The sequence below is a fragment of the Suncus etruscus genome, chromosome 6 (genome assembly GCF_024139225.1).
Source record: "Suncus etruscus isolate mSunEtr1 chromosome 6, mSunEtr1.pri.cur, whole genome shotgun sequence".
NCBI lineage: Eukaryota > Metazoa > Chordata > Mammalia > Eulipotyphla > Soricidae > Suncus > Suncus etruscus.
Window position 1 is genome coordinate 73,080,858 of NC_064853.1, and position 21,339 is coordinate 73,102,196.

Below are 21,339 nucleotides of genomic sequence, written 5' to 3' on the forward strand. Positions count from 1 at the left end.
CCCCCCCAAGGTGGGGATTTAGGAAGGTGGCTCGAGGGTTTAAGGGGAGATCCACGACATGGGTGAAACTGACAAAGCTTCCTCCACCCCTCCCGTGATTAAACTTTCGGGGGGATCCCCCCTCATCAGGGGAGGGGGTTTCCAAAGCGGGCGTCTTTTCATGGTGTTCTTAAGACTTGACGACGAGGCTAAGTGGCCTGCGGCGAGAATCGACTAGTTTTTGTTTTTTTTTTTTTTTACGGAGTCCAGAACAATTTTCTCTTGTTAGGTGCACACCCCCTCCCTTTTTTTTTTATTTAAGTTTTTTGTATTTACATGACTGAATCTCTTGGCCCCAGGTAGGAAATGGAACAAATACGTTTGAGCAGACAACTCGGCAGACTTTGACCAGTTACAGTTGTGTCTAGACACGCTTTCTGCTTTTTCTTTCTCTGAACTCCTGTTTCTTGATCGTTCTTGTTGCTCGGCGGAGATGAGAAAGCCACTGCAGAAAAATTTATTTGGCCAGGAAAAAAAAAGTCAAGTGAAGAATATACATATTTTAATCTGGAACAGCATTTTATTGGAAGTGTTTTTGAAGACTTTGGCCGACGGAGTCCGTACAGGCCCCACTATACACAGCAGGGTGAATCCGCCAACACGGCTTTCTGGACTCCATTGAAAAGTCAGGCAGATCAGGAACTTAGCTAAATCTGCAGAACATGGAGATGATTTTTCGGGCCACACCCGTTTGATGCTCGGGTTACTCCTGGCTAAGCGCTCAAAAATTGCCCCTGGCTTGGGGGGACCACATGGGACGCCCGGGGATCTAAACGCCGTCCTTCTTTGGCTAGAGCTTGCAAGGCAGACACAGATACCTTAAACAATTCTAAGATAGTTTGCCCATAGCTGTAGCTGACCCAGGAGTAATCCCTGGCACTTCCTGGTGTGTCCCCCAAAATAATAAAATAACCAGGTTTTGGAAAATAGGCAAAATTGGACTTTTTCCTTCTGTGTGGAGGTGGTTTGTTCCACATCCGCGCTCGGCTTGGTGTGCATTTCTGTGCCTTGGGGTATGGTGAATGGAACCTGGGCCTCCTACATGCAAAGCATGTGATCTGCTGGTAGGCCCGCCCACACTCTTTTTACTAAAAAAGGAACTAGTGGAAACGCATAAAACACATGGCTTCATTTTGCTTCCTGAAACTTTATGGAGTTTAGATGATTTTTACCATTCAGCAAAAGGGACCGTGAAACCACAAGTTCATGTTGGACAAACTTGTATCTTTGTTAGGTCTTTATTAATCCACCTTAACTTTAAGTCGGAGAGGAGTTGCTGAGAAATGAAGCCAGTCTTGGGCAGGTCAGGTGCTCTACAGCGATAACCTGCAACCCTCTTCCTGAAAATGTTTTTCGTTTCTGATCTACAGCTCCGGCCTTCAGTATGGTTGGGGCTTAAGGGCTTTTCCCAGTACTGCGCTCTGGAATGTCCAGCTCTGGAAGCTTAACGGAGACTAAGCCTACTCTAGTCCTTTTTCTCTCTGGCTTCTGAAACTAAGATACTGTTGAATTTCAGACTTTGTTGCTTGGACCTTATATCAGGATGAGTTCTTTGAAATGACCAAGGGTAAAAGTAAGTTCACTTGTAGAAAAAGCTCTTGATTACTTAAGACTTAATTCATAAAAATCTTGAGGATTTAAAACTAGATTTAAAAAACTAGCTCAGCAAAACTGTAGTATGACCTATAGCTTGTAGCTTGGAACAGCAGAGGAAGAGTTGCTTAATTAGGCAGAGACACATTCTGTGGTCTTAATATCTGCTCAGGAGTTGCACCTTGCAGGATTCAAGGCATGGGATATGGTTCTGGGGATTGAACATGCATATGTATAATTGGTCATCGATTTTTGACCATTAGTTTTAAGCAGTTTATTTTATTGATTGGTTCTTGGGCCACACCCTGCAGTGCGCAGGGGTACTCCTGGTTCTGCGCTCAGAAGTAGCTCTTTGTAAGCTCGGGACCATATCGGATAATAGAACCAGGTCTGTCCTGGGTCGGCAAATTCCTCAGCACTGTGCCCCTGGCCCTTAGTTTTATTTAAATAACCCCCTGCAGTGCTCCGGGTTTACTCCTGGTTCTGTGCTCAAAAATTCCATAGGGTCGGGAGACCCTATGGGATGCCGGGAATGGAATCACTTGGCTGAGTGGAAGGCAAACACCCTACCGCTGTCGCTCTGGACCCCATACTCTAATGTTAAAAATTATCTGAGCCATACCTGGTGGGGCCTCTGGTCACTTAATACTGCTGATAAAAGTGCTAACGACTGGAAATGTGGCTTAGTGATAGTGCTGGCACTGGATGGAAAGCCTTCAAGAAAAATGATGGAGATGAATTTAGAGAAGAGTAAGAGTTGTGCCAAGTCTAGTGCCTAAAAGAATCAACGTGGTTGGCGTGTGAACTAAGGATTGATCCCCGAGTTTTGCCAGGAATTATCCAACTGAGCATATAGCAGGAGTAAATCTGCCTCCCTTACCCTCACCAAATTGACACTATTATAATTAGTAATGCTCTCACTCCCTCTCAGATGAAAGTTTTCAGCCATATGGAGTTTTCATGGGTGTGAGGAATTGGGGATAATATGTTGAACCATGATCTCATAAAGGACTATTTACTGTGACCATGTTTCTCTAGGTTCTACAGGTGTTCCATTTGCCAGTTGGCATGGCATTTAGATTCCTGTTCAGATTGTATTAATTCTCTCTGGGACAGTTCCTGTTAGTCTGGCTTTAAATCGACTGCAACCCCTTTTCTGGAAGATTGAGCATTGTCAAAAAACACTTCATCATTTGATTTCTGAATCAATTTTTGGCCCTCAGCAAATCAGTGTTACATGATTTTTTGTGATCACCATATTCAATTTTTCTGCTCACAGTTGAAGATGGTTAAGTTGATTTGTCTCTTAGAAGTGTCTATTAAGTTACTATTGAAGCTGTTTAGTGCTAGGTAAAGCACTGAACCTGGGAGTATTGCAACTTGGTTTTCTATTTTGGGGCCACACTCCTCAGTGCTCAGGACTAGCTCCTGGTTCTGAGCTCAAGAATTGAATCCAGGGCCCCCCTGTGTGTAAGGTGAGTGTCCTTAACCCTCCTGTTATAAGAGACTGGGAAGAATGGTGTATTGGTTGTTTAACAACATCGGTTAGACCCAGTTATGTCTATGCAGTTTGGTTTGCAAATAGTGCTTTAAGCTGCTTTATAACTTAACTGGAATACATTCTCTTCCCCCAGTTTGACATGTGCCCTTAATTTTTAACATGAATGATACCAGAGTGGTTTGGACTAGCAGCCAGTTCACCCCCTTTGTGTGAGGGGTTGGGTTTTGAAGTTTTGAAGCCTCACTGAATTTTAGACATTAAGTAGTCCCAACTTAAGTACTAACTACCTTTTCAGATCTCTGTCTGAACACTGTATTAGCAAGTCTGCTCTATGGCTTTTGGAAGAAATGGCCTGAGGGGAAGTTGATACTATCATATTTTATTTATTTATTTATTTTTGGTTTTTGGGCCACACCTGTTTGACGCTCAGGGGTTACTCCTGGCTATGCGCTCAGAAATCCCCCCTGGCTTGGGGGGACCATATGGGACGCCGGGGGATCGAACCGCGGTCTGTCCTACGCTAGGAGGTAGACACCTTACCTCTAGCGCCACCTTCCCGGCCCCTACTATCATAATTTTTGAGATCTAAGTTATTTTCACTGAAATGAAATGACAAACATCTAATGTTTAGCCTGAAATGTTTTCTATTTGAAAACTACATTGGCTTGCTTTGGAGCTACATCTGGCAGTGCTCCTGGAATGTTGGGGATCAAATCCATATCTGCTATGTGGCAGGATACTTCTAAGTGTGCTGATCCATCTTACCTCTAAGAATGTTTTGCCCCTTTGAGGGATTCTCAGAAGAGCTCTCCTAAAACAATAGATTTATGGGGACTGGAGTAATAGCACAGTGGATAGGGAGTTTGTCTTTCATGCAGCTGACCCAGGTTTGATCTTCAGCATGGTCCCCCGAACCTGCCAGGAGTAATTTCTTGAGTACAGAGCCAGGAGTAACCCCTAAGCACTGTTAGGTGTGGCCCAAAAACAAAATGGATTTATTGATACCAACCAACAATATAGAGGGTTGTATAGCCCCTGTCCTGCCCCCAGTTGTATATTTTTGTTGGGAAATTTGAATTTGTTTAGAAATTGGGGTTGACTATCCTCATCCAACTTCCCTAGTTGTTAATAGTTTCAACTAAAGGTGCGGGTGCGGGGGTGGGGGTGGGGGGCTGGCTCCTATCAGAAAACTCCCAGGCAGAAACCAACGAACTCTGATCTCCGCACTTGATAGGTAAAATATAAATTGCTCTTTTTTTTTTCCCACTGAGTCACACCTCAAACCCTTTGTTCAATCTCTGGAACAACATGAGGAATGTGTAACATGTAAGATTTATAGCAGAGGGGTAAAGACTTGATACAATTAATTTTTGGTAGGACCCTTGATATTACAAAGTTAGTAGTAGGTAAAGAAAGGCCTTTGGCTTTGAATGGAAGAAAATAAATTTTGGTTCTGGTCAGTGTTGTGTATCAAACCCTATCATTAACAGTATTGTTAACCACAGTGCTGAAATGAATTAAATTTGGTTGTTTGGCAGTCACTCCCTGTTTGGGACAATGCTGAGGTCTGAATCCAGGTCTCTTGGAGCCAATGCAAGCACTCAGTCTAATGAGTTTTCATTTTGGTCCAAAGATGATTTCTGCTGCAGTTATTCCTATAATAGTGTGTTGATTTCCAGTAGGATTTCTTCATTAGAAAGTAACTGGAAGACCTCTCACTATTCAACTCTTATGCTTTGTCATTTTAAATAATCTAGGATGGATTTCTTGGAATGTTCATTAAAACAACAATTCCATTTCATCTGTCATTTTTGGGTTTGCAGCCTTGTGAAGTGATGATTCAGTTTATCCATTCGCTGAGTACGCAGGCACTGACCTTCTTCCAAGCCTCAGTTCCTGTTCTGGGAATTTGAGGCTATGTAGTCTCCAAATGCCTTGCAGTCTATAGTGTTCTACTGTGGACAGTTTGTGTGTTGGTGGCTACTGGTAAGAATGGTTGGTGTCAGCAGGGATAGGTCCCTCTGGGTCCCATCTCACTAAGATGAGTGGTGAAAATCTGATCACCTGCTGCACAGCCCTGTTTCTTTTCTTAAGCTTAGTTATAAAATGCTAAGATCTTGAGTAAGCAGGACAAGCACTGTATTGCTGAGCTTTTAGTCCTATGGGGTGACTGCTGGCTTTAAACATTTCACAACTTTATTACTCCTTGATTTATCTGATTCATTATCTTTTGGCTAAAGGGGAAAAATTTACCTCACTGGCTACCCTTTGAATTGGTGAGTCTGAGTTCAGTGTTTCTCAACCAGGGTCATAATGACCTGTGTGTCCCAGGATACTGCAAGGGGCCACAGGTGAAGGAGGGAGGGGCTGCCACCAGGCTCCCAGCAACTAGTAGTAGTATATGGTGACCACAGAAAGAAAATAAGGTTGTAAAGTGTGTATGTGGGTCATCTTGGTTGACAAATGTCAGCTTAGGTGATCCAGAATTTACCATTGCCCCTTTTCCTGCAATTCTTTTAGACCTTTGTGCAGATTTGTTGGCTTATTTAGTTAGCTCTTTGGTAATGGACTGTCATGATATTTTGTTTAGATGTCTAGTCAATTATGTTTATGGGAAATCATGCTTGATAAACTGTTACTGCATTAGAAGGTGGGGTCTTAGCAAATGAAATGGGGCAGGAAAAGCATTTTAGGCTTGTCCCGTGAGTTACCCTCAACTTCTCACCAGTGTCTTTTGCCCCATTTATCCCTGATTCAGATTCCCCGCAGCCCTCCGCAATAGGGCCTGGTGATGCAGTGTAACTCTGCCCTGGCCCTGTTGTGTTGTGTGGGGGCAGGGAGCTGAAGTACAGCAGTGCTGACTGAGATTGAATAATGCAGAGCCTCACACAGAATAGTCATTTATTTTTCTTTTTACCACCTGAGCTAGATCACTGCTTCCCTGAATGAAGTCTTGTTTTGAAGTTATCCAGTACTGTTCTGAAGCTATTTCCATTGTTGCTTACTGGTTGCTCCTGATTCTCCTGCATGCTAAACATGTATGTGTTCAGCCCATTGGGTTGTGTCTATTCACCATCTCCTGCCTTTCGGTGGTGTATTTGCACAGGAGAAAATTAACAAATGGAAGGAAGCTTTTTCAGAAATGTCAGCTAAAGTCACCATGATGATAAAATGAAGAATCTTTGAACTTTGTGTTACCTTTGTTTGTCAAGATCTCCTAAATGGACATGTGAAGAAGATGGTACGTAATTCACTGGAGTAACTAAGTTTATCTGGAAGGACTGGTGAAATGTTAGTGACAGCAAACATTTTACTGGTGTTAAAATAAGGATACTGGTAGCAGCTTGAAACTTAGAGGAAAATCTTAGTGACTCCTTACACATTTTTTTCTTGGTCCCCCTTCTGAAGTAAAAGGGAAAGTACTGGCACCTTCTAGAATATGAGAAGTGTTGTGTGGCTTAGTGGATAGTGTCTTTTTATATAACTGATTGAAATGGTTACATCATAGGTATGGAATTTAGTTTTAAAAATACAAAAAGAGGGCCTTTGCCTTGCAAGCAGCCGATCCAGGACCAAAGGTGGTTGGTTCGAATCCCAGTATCCCATATGGTCCCCCGTGCCTGCCAGGAGTAACCCCTGAGCATGGCCGAGTGTGACCCCCCCCCCCAAATCCAAAAAGAGAGGGGCCGGGAAGGTGGCGCAAGCACTAGCCAAGGAAGGACTAATCCAAAAAGAAATGGGGAGTTTTGTTTTGGGCCACATTCCTGTGCTCTGAGCTTCAGGAATCACTTCTGGGGGCCTTGGGAGGTAGATCATAGGGTCTGTAAGGCAAACCACTACCCAGTATACTATTTCTGCAGGGGCAGTAGTCTAGAAATGTCCTTTTATTCCATGCCTGTTTTCATCCTCTCCAACGCTAATCTTCACTTGGCATTGCTTCTGCTTGTTAATCTAGTGTTATTGTTCATTTGAGCCCTACTTTGCAGTTTACGCAGGTGGGAAAAGCTTACTCTAAGCTTTGTTTTCTGCCTCACTGGCGCCTCACTGATAACAGCTTCTTGGCCTTACAAGTGAGAGGATTTGCATTTTAAGTTTAGTAGAAGAAAATTATTCTAACCATTGTTCTTCCTGTTTAAAAAAAAAAGCAGAAGTGGAGTTGAGTGTCAGTGATGTGAATTTCTAGTTCTCAGAATCAGTTCATTTTACTTTTTAGGGCAGAACTTGTAAAGTTGACCCTCAACCATAGTGGAATTCTATTAATGTCTTGGATGGGTATGGGTGTTTGTGTGTGTGTGGCCATCCCTGGCTCTGAGTTCAAAATCACTCCTTGCTGTTGCTAATAACACTCCTCCTAGGCTCAGGTGACCATATGGGATGTTGGCTCTATGGAACCCATATCAGCTGCATGCAAGGCAAACACTATCACCCCAGATCTTTTTTTAGATTGCTTTTTGTAGTGGACCCTGAGCCTATTCAAGTAGTTCTGGAGTGATTGGAATGCATATATTCCCTGGGGTTGACCTCAGTCTTTGAATTTGTTTCTTGTGCTTTTTTAGTTCTTATCTTTTTTTTTTCTGCACTAGCATTTTTTTTTTCATTTTTAATTATGAGAACAATGATGCAAAGAGGACAAGGTAAAGTTACAGTGGAAGGACAATTGCCCATAAACAGAGTTCTCAGAAGAAATCCCCTTGATGATGCCTAAATATTGAACTTAACAAAGAACATTAAGAAAAATAAGGGGCCCGGAGAGATAGCACAGCAAGCAGCCGATCCAGGACCTAAGGTGGTTGGTTCGAATCCCGGTGTCCCATATGGTCCCCTGTGCCTGCCAGGAGCTATTTCTGAGCAGACAGCCAGGAGTCACCCCTGAGCATCGCCGGGTGTGGCCCAAAAACCAAAAAAAAAAAAATAGAGAAAGAAAAATAAGGCAGAACCCAGGTACAATTACTTTGTCCACAAGTCCCCAGATTGTAGTACATTATAACATTTCTTAGCAGTACACAAAGCAATCTAAAGCCATGAAATTTATGTGACTCCTTAAACATTGAAGGCATAGTATGTTTTTTATATTTTCTTTTGGTTTTTGGGCCACACCCGGTGACGCTCAGGGGTTACTCCTGGCTATGCGCTCAGAAGTCGCTCCTGGCTTGGGGGACCATATGGGATGCCGGGGGATCGAACCGCGGTCCGTCTCCTAGGCTAGCACAGGTAAGGCAGGCACCTTACCTCGAGCGCCACCGCCCGGCCCCGATGTTTTTTATATTTTCATGCACATGCATATTGGTTTAAGTTAACATCAAAAGTTTAAGAGGTTTTTTTTAAGGGTTAGAGTCAAAGGAACACAGTAAAAACGGTGTTAAGAGTGTCAAATATTGTTTGCATAGGCCCACCAAAATACGGGGGTCATAGAAAGGAATAGCCTTGGTCTAAAAACAAGGAGACCCTACCCCTGAAGTTTTCTGGCATAAGACCCAACTCTAGGCTCCAGGCAAACTAGTTTGTTCAATCCAAGTCATTGTCTGTAGTGCCAATACAGTTTTATTTTTCATGCAGTCTCTATAGTTGACATCAGGTTCTGTATTAAAGATCCTGGAATCTGCACATCCTACATTGAAGTCAGGCTGGTGTGGAGTATCCTCTAGTTTCACCTCAATTAAGGGGCAATACAGAAAGCCCAGTCCAGGGGCCAGGAAGGTGGCGCTAGAGGTAAGGTGTCTGCCTTGCAAGTGCTAGCGTAGGACGGACTGCGTTTTGATCCCCGGTGTCCCATATGGTCCCCCTGAGCGTCAAACGGGTGTGGCCCAAAAAACCAAGAATAAAAGAAAGAAAGCCCAGTCCAGTAAGCAGGTCACTGTTGTTAAGTCTTCTCAGTGTTAAGGGAAGTCTCATGAGTAGGTTGATGTCAGAGCAGCGATGTCAGAGCAGCCTCCAGGTGATGTTATAGACAACCTTGGATGTTTCGTAGATGTCTTCCTAGATCAGGGGTGAATGGAGAATGCACATTCTTCTGAGGCCTGTGCCAGGTCATTATGTCAAATGTTCAGGATGTAAGGTCCCATTGCACTACAAGATTTGTGTGTTCCCATCTCTATTAGATAAGAACTTATTTCTATGTATATTATTTTCCCGTTTTAATGTGCCTAAACAAACAAGAAATAAAGCCACGTGGCGTTGTCGTAGTATATGAGGGCATAAGAACACTTGCAACAATACCCATGACTTGGCTCAAACAAGCATTAAACTGAGGGACTCTTTCACCAAATTCCCTATTGAACAGTTCACAAAGAGAAGAAAAGATAGAAAAGGGGGGGAATCATCAGTGTATAAGAAAATATTCAGCGGGCCCGGAGAGATAGCACAGCGGTGTTTGCCTTGCAGGCAGCCAATCTAGGACCTAAGGTGGTTGGTTCGAATCCCATATGGTCCCCTGTGCCTGCCAGGAGCTATTTCTGAGCAGACAGCCAGGAGTAACCGCTGAGCACCGCCAGGTGTGGCCCAAAGACCAAAAAAATATATTCAGCAAGAGTTATAGCCGTGAAAGAAAACACATAAAATCTTGAAAAGACATACATGTACATTCTATGACTTTTGGAATAGTTGGGGGGGTGTTAACTCCAAGGCACCACTATGGTCTGTGACTTAGGATTTTTTTTTTTGGGGCCACACCCATTTGACGCTCAGGGGTTACTCCTGGCTATGCGCTCAGAAATCACCCCTGGTTTGGGGGACCATATGGGACACCGGGGGATCGAACCGTGGTCCGTCCTACGCTAGCGCTTGCAAGGCAGACACCTTACCTCTAGCGCCACCTTCCCGGCCCCGACTTAGGATTCTTTTTTTTTTTTTTTTTTTTTTTTTTGGGCCACACCCGTTTGATGCTCAGGGGTTACTCCTGGCTATGTGCTCAGAAATCGCCCCTGGCTTGGGGGGACCATGTGGGACGCCGGGGGATCGAACCGCGGTCCTGATCCTTGGCTAGCGCTTGCAAGGCAGACACCTTACCTCCAGCGCCACCTACCCAGCCCGACTTAGGATTCTTAAGTTAAAAAGGGTAAATGTGGAGTAATGGTGATAGGGGGTGAGAGAGTTAAGAGAAAAATGATCTTTTGTAGGGGAATGTGAAAGGACAGAGTACAAAATGGACATTCTGCATACACGAAAACATTATTCTTTGTGTGTGTGTGTGTGTGTGTGTGGTTATTGAGTCACACCCGGCAGTGCTCAGGGGTTATTCCTGGCTCCAGGCTCAGAAATTGCTCCTGGCAGGCACGGTGGACCATATGGGGCGCTGGGATTCGAACCGATGACCTCCTGCATGAAAGGCAAACGCCTTACCTCCATGCTATCTCTCTGGCCCCACGAAAACATTATTCAATGATAGAGCTATTAATGTACCTTGTGCTAGCGCCCCTGCGCGGTTTTGAAAATATAGATTGGTAAAGAGATTACCAGTGACTGCTTTAGTGAAACCCACAAGTAAAACCTTAGGGCAACCTTCAAGCTCCGCAGGGGGACCCACCTGGCTTGCCCAGGCATGTGGCCCAGGGAAGCCTTGAAGATCTGGAGCAAGGCGGTAGAGGAGTGCTGGGGTCACCCAAGTCCCGCACCCCCCCCCCCCAGGCCTGGTTAAGAAGGCCTTTGGCATGGCGGAGCCCTGCCGAACCCCATGCTGGTAGAGACTCCGGCTTCAGGAAGAAAAGAGAGTCTTCAAGAAGCTGGGAGGCCGGAAGTTCAGGGCCCCCCTTCCCAGACCCTCCCTAAGGAGCCAAGTCTCCTTTATTCTTTTGATTTTGGGGGCACACCTGCTGATTGTCAGGTTTTTCCTGGCTCTGCTCAGAAATTGTACTTGTCAGGCTTGGAACCATATGTGATGCCAGGGCCCAGTTCTGCGTGCAAGGCAATTCTGCTGTGCTATTGCTCTGCCCCTCACTTTGACTGGTAGACTTTTGCTTGCGCAGTACTGTGGGGGAAGGAATAACTTAATGTGCCATCACTAGATTTTCCTAATACTTCAGTAGGGTTTGTAGATATACCGGAGTATGAGACGACTTTTGAAACAATAAAAAGTCAACCGAAAATCGGGGGTCGTCTTAGACGCCGATTATATCCCAAAAAATGTTTCAATATGCCACTAAACGAAAATTGTCTGAATATTGACACAAAACAAATTTTCCAACTCGATCCTGCACCAATCACTGCAAGTCTGTTCAGACTGCCTCTCTAACTCAGCCAATCCAAGCAGGCTTTTTATGCATGCAAATTAGACAATGTTCTGGATCCGAATCTACACTGTAAAAAGCCTGCTCAGATTGTCCAGAGTCAGAGAGGAAGTCTATTACAGTGTAACCTTTGAACCTTTGTTTGTTGTGATTGGCTCACTGTGGTACATGAGCACAGAAACGTTCTGTCTGATACAGCGAATATAGGCCTAAACCTATGTTTTAACTGCAGAATTATACACCAGCATATACGGTAGTTTGAAATTCTGTTCTAATTCAAATCTTAGTTAAATCCTTGGATTTATAAATAAAATGTTTGGTATATATAGTTGCTTTGTTTAGTTATAGAAATATCCATACACTCGGGCGGGAGCGGTGTCACAAGTGGTGAGGTGTTTGCCTTGCATGCGCTAACCTAGGGCAGACTGAGGTTCAGTGCCCCGTATGCCACCCCCCCATAAAAAAACCAGGAGTGTCAACAGGTGTAGCACCAAAACAAAAATTTATATATAAAGAAGTTCCCTTGGAGCAGTGCTTCTCAATCATTTTCTGTCGTGCGCCCCCCCCCCCTCGGAAGAAAACATTTTTTGCACGTGTCCCCCCCCCCCCGCAACTGTAAATAGTATATTGAAAAAAAGACTTTAGCCTGCAAAACAAAATATAAAATAATCATCAGAGGTGATGTCTGGATTAATGGCTACAATGAGCACGTTTTGCAATTCATAGCTTTTCGAAGCAGGGTTTGAAGCAGGACACGGCTTAGCTTGTTATTACTATTATCCTGTTATGTTTATATATTGTGCTCAGTAAATTGAGGCTAACACTCCCAAAACTTTATTTCAGCTAAGATCTGTATCTGTGGACCTGAATGTTGACCCATCTCTTCAAATTGATATACCTGATGCCCTCAGTGAGAGAGAGAAGGTGAAATTTACAGTTCATACTAAGGTAAGGATAGAACTGAGTTGTAGAAACTGCTAGATTTCTCCCTTTTTCTTCAGACTGGATATGAGAAAGTTATATTGGAATTATTAGTATTTAATTACAGTGGCATTACTGTTAAGTGTGAACTTTTTTTCATTTCTTTTCTTTTTTTTTTTTTTTTTGGTTTTTGGTTTTTGGGCCACACCCGGCGGTGCTCAGGGGTTACTCCTGGCTGTCTGCTCAGAAATAGCTCCTGGCAGGCATTGGGGACCATATGGGACACCGGGATTCGAACCAACCACCTTTGGTCCTGGATCGGCTTCTTGCAGGGCAAACGCCGACTGTGCTATCTCTCCAGGCCCTCATTTCAAATTTTTTATGTTAGTGTGGGCCTTTGGCTATGGACATTGCTGCTAAGACTTGGGAGAAAACTAGGCAATATGATTTTAAATGACACGCCTACATAAAAAAAGTTTAAAACATTTCACTTTTTGGGGGGTGGTCACACCTGGCTCTAAGCGCAGAAATCGAACCTGGTAGGCTCGGGGGATCATATGGGACACCGGGATTTGAACCAACCACCTTAGGTCCTGGGTCTGCTGCTTGCAAGGCCAATGCTGCTGTGCTGTCTCTCTGGCCCCCAAGACTGCTCTTTTAAGTCTTGTTGCCATCTTCCTGGTCCCTGATTTTTTTTTAACAGCTTTATGATTATTTACTATATATAACTATAACTATTTACTGTGTTTATCCCTTCCTGGCTTTGTACTCTTGATCACTGGTGGGAGTTGGAGAGGATAATATAGGGTCTAGGAATTAGAACTCAGGCCAACCATGTGTAAGGCAAAATAGACATCCTACTCCCACTGTTCTGTTGCTCTGACCCCTTCCCGTTTTGCTTATAAAGTAATAGGTACGTGCTTAACCCTTTCCTGTGCCACCCAAGCAGCCCACACTTAGCTGTGGTTTAATTAATACAAATTGCCGCATCTATATGATGTGTTCACTAAAGTGTCTGTGGCATAACTTGAATCGAATAAGGGCACTTTATTACTTGGACCCCGAATCTTAATGGAAGTTCCTCTTCATTGCTATTTTAATAACTTGGGAATTTGCTCAGTAGACCTCATTCACCAATTATGTAGAGAACAGGAAAAGAATTTAACTTTTGCTCCTTTCTTTACAGACAACTCTGCCCACTTTTCAGAGCCCAGAGTTTTCTGTTACAAGACAACATGAAGACTTTGTATGGCTACATGATACACTCATCGAAACTCCAGACTATGCTGGGCTTATTGTAAGTGCATCTCAGAAAGCAAATGGTTTCTGCTCCCTTATTCATATTTATATTGGATTGTGAACATGGTCTGATTTCTTTAATAAATTTGGCATTTTATACACTAAAAAGGTTCGGGGACTTGGTATTTTTCGATAATTTCTTTCAAGTAGCAAGCATAAGTATAAGTTTAGGGAAAATTTTATTCCTAGTGATCTAGTTGCTTTCTCTGCCACAGTATTGCAGTGTGTCCGAGGAATTTTGGAGGTATTCTCGATTGCACTTAAATCATGGAAATTACATGAGTGACCAAAAGACTAGATGGTCCTTTTTGTTTTATTTGGGCCAGACCTGGTGGTGCTCAGAGATCACACCTGGCAGCTCAGGACCACATGGAGTACCCAAGGCGGCACCTGGGTCAGCTATGTGCGTTTATACAGCCCACTCAGCATAGCATCTCCTTTAGATTTGGTTGACTATGTTTTTGTTTGGGGTCATACCCAATTGCTCAAAAGTCACTCCTGACAGTGCTTGTGAGTACAGTGTATAGCACAGGGAATCAAACCATCATCTGACACGTGCAAAGCACATGTACAAGCCCTATATAATCCCTCTAGCTCTAGACTTAATTTGGTTTAGGGATTAGAAGTGGTTTGTTCTGTCATTCTGACTCTGTCCAAATTACTAAACCGAAGGAACACTGAATTTTGCATTCAGGAATCTTATAATCAAAAAAAAAGAATCTTGATAATCCTTTCAGAATTAAATATTGCTGAAGCTGTGGGGGGGGGAGTGACACTTCACTAATTATGATCCATAAGTTTATATGGATCATGAAAGACTACTGTTGGTCATGGTAAATAAAATGAACAAATGATTGTAGTCAAGTACATACCTTATTGTGAGGATTTGGGACATTGATTGCTAAAAATGTAAGATTGATTTTGGGTGGGGAAGTTGGTTTTTGGGCCACACCCAGTGGTGCTCAGAGGTTACTCCTCGCTCAGCTCAGAAATCGATCCTAGCAAGCTTTTATTTTATTTCAATTTTTGGGTCACACCTGGCAGCGCTCAGGGGTTACTCCTGGCTCTACGCTCAGAAATTGCTCCTGGCAGGCTTGGGGGATCATATCGGATGCCTGGATTCAAACCATCATACTTCTGCATGCAAGGCACCCTACCTCCATGCCACCTCTTGTCCCCTATTTTTTTTTCCCACCCTTCTCGTCCCTTATTTTTATTTTTTGGTCCATACATGAAAGGTCTCAGGAGTGCTCCTGGTGGTGCTTAGGGGGGACCATATGGAATACCAGAGATCTAGAATTTCTGACCTGGCCCTGCTGTGTGCAAGACAGTCGTCACTCCATCCCTGAGGTGCTTTTATAGGAAGCCTCAGGGAGCCAGCCTCCATTAGTAGCTATCTAGAAAGTTATTGCTGTGACAATCCAATCATGAGTTGTTTCCTTCTGTTGTAGATACCCCCTGCTCCTACCAAGCCTGATTTTGATGGCCCTCGGGAGAAGATGCAGAAACTCGGTGAGGGTGAAGGGTCTATGACCAAAGATGAGTTCGCTAAGATGAAGCAAGAGCTAGAAGCGTAAGTTGGTTTTGTCAGTTGGGTTTTATCTATATTTTGAGTAACAGCAAAGTTGGTTACATACAGAAATAAAGTAGATTAATCTGACAGCAAATGAATGTTCCAAAAGATAGTCAACTCTTTTTTCTTTGTCCATGTATGGGAGGTCTTTTGGATTTGGGCCACTCTTTTAGGGCTCAGGCAACCAAAACAGTTGCCAGGTCTGCTGCATGCTCGGTAAGCGCCTTACCCACTGTACTGTTGCTTTGGCGCCCTCTGTCCACTTTCCCATGATGATGTATTCAGTAAGCTTTGGTGTTCAAACCCTTATTTTAATCTGTCATCAAGGTTTTTTTTTTTTTAACCTCAGGAATTTTTCTTTTTTGTTTCATTTTGTTTTGGACCACACCTGGTGACAGTGAGGGGTTACCCCCAGCTATGCTCTCAGCAATCGCTCCTGACTTGGGAGACTGTATGGGATGGAACCCAGGTCTGTCCTGGGTCAGCTGCGTGTAAACTTTACACTGTAAAGCAAACAGCCTACTGCTGTCCTATTTCTCTGGCCCCTCGTCACCATCTCAAGGCATCAATAGACCCAAGTTCCTACCATGATTTAATTTTTTTGTTTGGTTCTGGAAATTTTGTTCTTTGCCTGGGACCATACATTTGTGTGGCACAGAGGCTTGGGCTTCTGTGTGGAGAATCAACATGGGTCTGCCACATACAAAGCACTCACTTAGCTCACAATGGTAATTTTTCAGCATTCTCCACATTGATATGTTTGAGTGATATCTAGAGTGAGAAGGTTGCTTAATTTTGGTAATAGAACAGTGCTGCTACACTAAGTATATTGGGCTTTCTTGAGTGGTGCCAGCTAAAATGCCTTATGCCTTCTCTTTCAGTGAGTATCTGGCTGTCTTCAAAAAGACTGTTTCTTCCCATGAAGTTTTTCTTCAGCGTCTCTCTTCGCATCCTGTTCTCAGTAAAGATCGCAACTTTCATGTGTTTCTGGAGTATGATCAAGATGTAAGGCACTATTCTTTCCATGATCCCACTATAGTGTGCAAAATTATTTAACACACAAACTAGTAGTGTTAGGGAATGGGTATGGGTGCTGGGTATAAAACTAGTGGTGTTAGGGGGTAGTATGTGTGCTGGGGATAGAATCTTTAAAGATCTTGATGATGGGGCCGGAGAGATAGCATGGAGGTAGGGTGTTTGCTTGCATGCAGAAGGTCATCAGTTTGAATCCCAGCATCCCATATGGTCCCCCGAGCCTGCCAGGAGCGATTTCTGAGCATGGAGCCAGGAGTAACCCCTGAGTGCTGCTGGGTATGACCCAGAAGCAAAGATCTTGATGATGATGTATTGCATGTGTAAGATCCTGGGTCCAATCCTTACACAAGTTGTGTGTGACCCCTATAACAATAATTGTATGGAGCTGGGGTGGGGGCTGGAGAAATAGTCCAAGGGTAAGGTACTTGAGCCAGTTGAGCCCCATGCATTGTAATGTCTAGTAACTAAACCCTGAGAGTTCTGGCCTGACTCCTCCATAGTGGGGGGCATGCTTGATAGTGCTCAGGGCTTAGTCCTCACAATATTTCCTCAGGGATTATACTGCAGGTGAGGCTCTGGACTGAAATGGGGTGCCAGTATTCGGCCTGCATGTTTTTTTTGTTTGTTTGTTTTGGTTTGGTTTGGTTTTGGTTTTGGTTTTTGGGCCATACCTGGTGACGCTCAGGGATTACTCCTGGCTTTGTGTTCTGAAATTGCTCCTAGTTTTGGGGACCATATGGGACTCTGGGGATCAAACTGCAGTCTGTCCTAGGTTAGTGCGTGCAAGGCAAAGACCTACTGCTTGCACCACCGTTCTGGCCCATTGCCTGCGGGTTTCTTGACTTAGTCATGAAAATTTAAAATTTTATTTTCTAACTAATTTGAAGTAAATACGGTTTCATAGGAAGTTGTAAAACTGAAACTCGCAGGGAATCCTCACTGATTTTTCTCTCCAGTTTCTATTTAATATATATAGTTTCTACATACATAATGTTTTGTTTTGGACCACATCTGGTTACTCTTGGCTCTGTGCTCAGAAATCCCTCCTGGCAGGCTCAGGGGACCATATGGGATGCCAGATCCAACTCAGTCCTTCCTGGGTTGTCACCATGCAAGGCAAATGCCTTACTCAATGTACTATCATCCCTAACTTTTGTTTTGGGGCCCACACCTGGCAGTGCTTGGAAAGCTGCTCCTGCTTCTGCTTCAGAGTGACCCTTAGTGGACCTTTAGGAACTTTGGGGGAGGCACACCTGGATTACTGCTTGCTATGCACTAAGAAATTACTCCTGACAGTACTATGTGAGATGTCAGAGATTGATCCTGGGTTGGCTGGTGCAAGGCAAACATGTCCCTACTCACTGTGTTATTTATTGCTCTAGCATTTGGTAACTCATAAGGTACTGGGTCATTTGTACTATCTTCTGCCTTGAGCATTTGTTTTAAAACTTCTGGATCAAGAAGATAGTTTCAAAGTTTGCCATAGGAAATGTTTGCTGTAGTTTCATCCTTCAGGCACCATTGGACATGGCCCCTTCCCCAGAGCGGTTGACCTTATGCAAGACATTTGCTTAATTTTGTTCTGTATCCATTCTCATGCTTATTAGCCTTTTGGCTTTCTTTTTTGGACTGCTCCCACCAGAGCTCAGGGTCCTTTGTGGGCCCACAATAAAGGTTTTGAGCTCTCAAAACCTGTTAGCTGTTTGAATTTGTTTTTCTCTTGCTTACTTTTTGCTACCTTGGCTGAGAATGTGAGCTACCCCTGGTAGGGTTTATAAATTACTTCAAGGAAGGTTCAGGATATACAGTACTGCGGATCTAGTCCAGGTATTCTGTGCTGAATTGCTTCTGGCTACCTTCTCAAGAGAAGAAAGTTATATATGCCCTTTTTAAAAATGTGTCTAAGGGATGTAAAAGCCACTTTGATAATTCTAGCTTTTCAATATTTCTCTTTAAGTGACATTTAGAATAATGGTCCATGTTGTGTGAGCCATTTAGGTATCTTAGATCTTGTTTAAATGCCATTTGGGGCAACATCTTTGTACATAAAATAGTATTGGATGTATTTTTTTTGTGTGTGTGTATGGTTTTTGGTCACATCCGGCAGTGCTCAGGGGTTATTCCTGGCTCCAGGCTCAGAAATTGCTCCTGGCAGGCACAGGGGACCATATGGGACACCGGAATTTGAACCGATGACCTCCTGCATGAAAGGCAAACGCCTTACCTCCATGCTATCTCTCTCTGGCCCATTGGATGTATTTTTATTCTTTTTTTTTTTTTTGGTTTTTGGGCCACACCCGATAATGCTCAGGGGTTACTCCTGGCTATGTGCTCAGAAATTGCTCCTGGCTTGGGGGACCATATGGGACACCGGGGGATCGAACCGCGGTCCGTCCAAGGTTAGCGCAGGCAAGGCAGGCACCTTACCTTTAGCGCCACCGCCCGGCCCCCATTGGATGTATTTTTAACTTCAAAAATAACCTAGAAAAATTGAGTGAATGCCTCCCCCCCCCCTTTTCTTTCAGCTAAGTGTTAGGCGGAAGAATACTAAAGAGATGTTTGGAGGATTTTTCAAAAGTGTGGTGAAAAGTGCAGATGAAGTTCTATTTTCTGGAGTTAAGGTAACTTCATTGTCTTAAGAAAATTTTGTTATGGGGATGGTTTCTGGGCTGCTTCTGACTTGGGGTCAATCAAGGCTATGATTACGGGGCCGTGTGGTGCCAGAGTTGGCCAATTGTACCTTGAACCTAAAATTGTTTGCATTTTTTAAACCTGGATTTTCCTTAACCTGGAATATGAAGTGATAATCGTGTTTAGCTTTTCTCCTGTGGAGGTTAAACATGAATTTTTATCTACTCATGTCTTGGTGGGAAAGGATTGCAACATGGCCTCACTTGGTAGTTAGCAGTGAAATGTGTGAAGTGCTGGACATCAAACCTGGGGTCTGGCCAGTCATTTATCTGCTGTCTCTCTTTGTAGTCCCTACTATTAATGTTCTTAAACTTTGTTTCTTAATTTTTTTCTCCTTGTAGGAGGTAGATGACTTTTTTGAGCAAGAGAAGAATCTTCTCATTAATTATTATAATAGGATCAAGGATTCCTGTGCAAAAGCGGACAAAATGACCAGATCTCATAAAAGTAAATACCACTATTCAGCAGCCACTTAGTTTTGCTCGACTTTGCTAATTCTGTTCAAATAAACAACTGTTCTTTTTTCTACAGATGTTGCAGATGACTATATTCACACTGCAGCCTGCCTGCAGAGTCTGGCTTTAGAAGAGCCTGCTGCTATCAAAAAGTAAGTTTTTGTTGCAAATCGCTACTCTTTCAACCAAGAACAGTGAATGTTATCATTAAGGGAATGTGTGGTGTTCTGGTTTTGGGGGTGTGTGGTTTGTTTTGTTTGTTTGTTTTTTGGTTATTTTTGCTGGGGGGGCACAACTGTCAGTGTTGGCTTATTCGTGACTGTATGGTGTTGGGAATTAAACCAGGTTGGCCACCTGCAAAGTAAATGCCCTAGGGCAGGGGTCTTAACTCAATTTACCTGGGGGCCGCAAGAAGCAAAGGGGTGAGACAAGGTCGCATAAGGGATTTCACTTACCAGATATTCATAAGAAAAAATCGCATTAAACATTTGCATATCCCGAACGGAACTGCTGGGGTATGCGAATGTTTAATGCGATTTTTATTGTGATTATTCGGTAAGCAAATAATCAAATACTGTGATATTTGAAGGCTGGCCTTTGGCCACAAAACGTTGTAGGAGGGCCGTGAGTTTGAGACCCCTGCCCTAGGGGGTTCCTTTTGCGGTGGGGGTGGGAGGAGAGACTTCTGGCAAAACTTCATTTATTCCTAGCAGGCTTGGGTGGACCATATGGGATACTGGTATTGAACCTGGGTCTGCCACATGAAAGGCAATCACCCTACCAGCTGCTATCACTCTGACAACTCCCCATCTCCCCCCTACCCCGTGCCAATTCTAATATTACTCTGACTTCTGGTGTCGGGTTTTGGGGCAGGGATGCACTTAGTCCTGTCCCTGACAGGGCTAGGAATTAGGTTATGTTATAGTAAGGATGCTTTAAGGCAGGGGTCTCAAACTCGTGGCCCACGGGCTGTTTGCAGCCCTCCGTACATTTTGTGGCCCGCAGCCAGCCTTCAAATATCGCAGTATTCGCGATTATTCGCTTACCGAATAATCACAGTAAAAATTGCATTAAACATTTGCATACCCCGAACAGTTCCGTTCAGGGTATGCAAATGCTTAATGCGATTTTTTTTTTATTGCGAATATTCGGTAAGTGAAATCCCTTATGCGGCCCTGCCTCACCCCGACTTTGCCTTCTATGGCCCCCAGGTAAATTGAGTTTGAGACCCCTGCTTTAAGGATTCTAGTGGGAACCTCAACTTATAGGAAAGATTGTATAGTGCTGGGGCGACAACCTGTGAATCTTTTGAAGCTTTGCCATGGCTCTGACATCAGGATAGCAAGAGGGTAGAGAGCGGAATCACTTAAATATTTTAATTGGTTATTAATTTGCACAAATATGTCTTACATTGTTAAGTGAAAAGTTCAGATCGACAGCTAATTTCATGATACTGTATAGCATTCAGATAAGAAACGGTGTATGCAGTCCTATATTTGTTTTAAATGTCCCTATGGTTTTGTGGCTCCCAGATACTTTTTTCCCCTTCAGTTTCCTTTTTCTTTAAAAAACGAGTCCAAGTGGCTCTCTGTCTCAAAGGTTGCAGGCCCCTGGTATGGTGACTAGGGCTCTTGCCTCCTGCATCCTTCTGGGGGTTTAAAATAGAAGATACTTTATTACCCAGACTTGGTAGAAAATCTAGGATGAACCCTGAATGTAGGCTTGGTCTCAGTTCCCAGTACCACATGGTCACCTGAACCAGATCTGTTGCAGTGCTGTGCCTCCTGCCTCTCACCAGCTAGCAGGCAGTTTTCTGACTTGAAACCATATATTTGTAGCTTTGGGACTCCCAGTGGTTTCTCATTACCTGACCTTTGGCATTGGTGCTGACTGAAACAGCTATATTATGACAAGATGACTCAGTAGCAAACAAGAGGACCAAAAACTCCTGACTAATACTGCATATGTGTTTTGTTTTGTAACCATTTTCTCTACTCAGTTGGACTGAGA

The 21,339-nt window shown here is 43.6% G+C and overlaps 1 protein-coding gene and 1 non-coding gene across 5 annotated transcripts in view; both read left to right on the forward strand.

The window, feature by feature from the left end:
• Window positions 1-21,339, forward strand: part of SNX5 (sorting nexin 5) — a 1,173,556-nt gene that overhangs the window by 1,147,500 nt on the left and 4,717 nt on the right. For 2 of the 4 annotated variants that reach the window (XM_049774349.1, XM_049774348.1), the window contains 7 exons: window positions 12,199-12,303; window positions 13,463-13,573; window positions 15,027-15,148; window positions 16,030-16,153; window positions 18,709-18,804; window positions 19,216-19,321; window positions 19,406-19,481. In XM_049774349.1, the coding sequence (XP_049630306.1) occupies window positions 12,199-12,303; window positions 13,463-13,573; window positions 15,027-15,148; window positions 16,030-16,153; window positions 18,709-18,804; window positions 19,216-19,321; window positions 19,406-19,481 (740 nt within the window). Of the gene's footprint in view, window positions 1-12,198; window positions 12,304-13,460; window positions 13,574-15,026; window positions 15,149-16,029; window positions 16,154-18,708; window positions 18,805-19,215; window positions 19,322-19,405; window positions 19,482-21,339 lie in introns of all 4 variants that reach the window. The other 2 variants (XM_049774350.1, XM_049774351.1) reach the window with 1 other exon arrangement.
• Window positions 4,961-5,197, forward strand: LOC126012675 (small nucleolar RNA SNORD17). The gene has a single exon (XR_007497101.1). It is a non-coding gene; the product is annotated as a small nucleolar RNA SNORD17 (small nucleolar RNA).